Source organism: Halyomorpha halys, unplaced genomic scaffold (genome assembly GCF_000696795.3).
Source record: "Halyomorpha halys isolate HHAL.00 unplaced genomic scaffold, Hhal_1.1 Scaffold1649.1, whole genome shotgun sequence".
In the NCBI taxonomy this organism is placed as follows: Eukaryota; Metazoa; Arthropoda; class Insecta; order Hemiptera; family Pentatomidae; genus Halyomorpha; species Halyomorpha halys.
In genome coordinates, this window is record NW_027110978.1 from 32,379 (window position 1) to 33,976 (window position 1,598).

At 29.3% G+C, this 1,598-nt stretch overlaps 1 protein-coding gene across 11 annotated transcripts in view; it reads left to right on the forward strand.

Annotated features, from left to right (window-relative positions):
* LOC106690296 (serine/threonine-protein kinase OSR1) overlaps window positions 1-1,598 on the forward strand; it is a 50,537-nt gene that overhangs the window by 15,481 nt on the left and 33,458 nt on the right. For 6 of the 11 annotated variants that reach the window (XR_001344571.2, XM_014435682.3, XM_014435693.3 and 3 more), the window contains one exon: window positions 1,435-1,509. The exons of the other annotated variants lie outside the window; for them this stretch is intronic. Coding sequence is in view for 5 of the 6 variants with exons in the window: in XM_014435682.3 (XP_014291168.1) it covers window positions 1,435-1,509 (75 nt within the window). In the remaining variant the exon portion in view is untranslated. The remainder of the gene's footprint in view (window positions 1-1,434; window positions 1,510-1,598) is intronic. 11 annotated transcript variants of the gene reach the window in all.

Below are 1,598 nucleotides of genomic sequence, written 5' to 3' on the forward strand. Positions count from 1 at the left end.
TAAGAATCTTCCAGTTAAAGGATTATTAAATTTAGATTATATTAAATTTTTATACAGGAATAATATTTTTTATCATATACTAGTAATAAATATTAATCTAAATAAAAAAAAAAAATTAATATAAGTTCATAAGGACCGGTCGCGCCACCACAGTTTAAACTACGATTAGTGAAATCTGGGGTAAAATCATTAATTATCCCTTGCAACAGAAAAGTTAACCTTCGAATCTGGTGGTACAATTTAACGGCCGGTTTAAATTTAGAGCAAATCTACGTTTAAGTAGGTAACCATATAAGGAACCTTCAGGAAGTTTGGCTGGGATGTGATCCCCCACCCACCCTATTCTTCAGACCTTGTCTCAACAGATTTTCACTTATTTCAGGCCATTCAAAACTCTTTAATTCGCTCGAGGACTGTAAAATGCACATAGAGGAATTCATTGCGCAAAAATCTTTGATGTTCTGAGAGGACGGAATTAAAAAATTACCTGAAAGATGGCAACATGTAATAGATTAAAGTGGGTCATATATAATTGATTAAAAAATTTACAAGAATCTGAAGTTTTTACTGAAATAACCAGCTGCGAACTTATTTTACAACCCAATTTCATGTATATTTCTCTAATCATAACACTTAATTAAGCAGGTTGGTTTGTGTTAAACTTTTTTCATTTCGTCCTAACAGTCTAACTATCGTTTGGATTCATTGGTGTAATTTTTTTATTTTTTTTATTTTCTATACAAAGCCTAAGAGAATTTCCTCCTCTCTGGGGAGGAGTTCGGGTTATCTTATTCATGCAGGCACAACGATTTCAATGTAATTGCACTGATGAGAAAACATAATAAACATAAATAAAATAAGACATATTTCCAAATTTCCGATTGATTTTATGTAAACTTAATTTATTTGATATTACTTAAAATGCAGCATTAACATAAAATGAATTAAAACACTATTGTTGGCAGTTTTTAAAATTATAACGATTATTTCTTATGAATGAATTGAAAAAAAAAATCATTATTTGTCGTAATATATTATGATTTCCTTATGGAAAATTGCTATAGTTTTATGGTAGCTGTAATATGATAAAAGTTACTTACCTTAGCTATGCCTAATGGAAAGGAAAAACAGAAGAACGTAATAATAAAGTTCAAGCAAATTTTGAATTTGGATTTTCAAGAATATTGGCGTGATCAATTGACAGTTATATCAGTTTCGGGTAATCTTGGTAACCTGGTTAACACAATTGAAGACAATAAACAGGTTGCTAAGTTACCGGAGTTTTACTAAACTCCTGGACCAATCTAAGTTATACAAATCTTAGTTTTACCGCTGATTGTTGCTAACGATTCTAAAAGTTAGTTTTTGGATATGTTACTTACTTACTGTTCAAGTAAATAATATACTTTTTAATTGAGTTTTGTTTTTATAAAGGATTGGTGAGAATCTACCCGATGACGAGGATGAACAGAATTATTATAATCAATTGAAACGAACTTTCGGTGAATTGTATGATTTTTATAATTTTTAATTTAGACAGTATTAATATGCTTTAATCAAAGAACAGTGGTATATACATAGTATAAGTACATTAAATA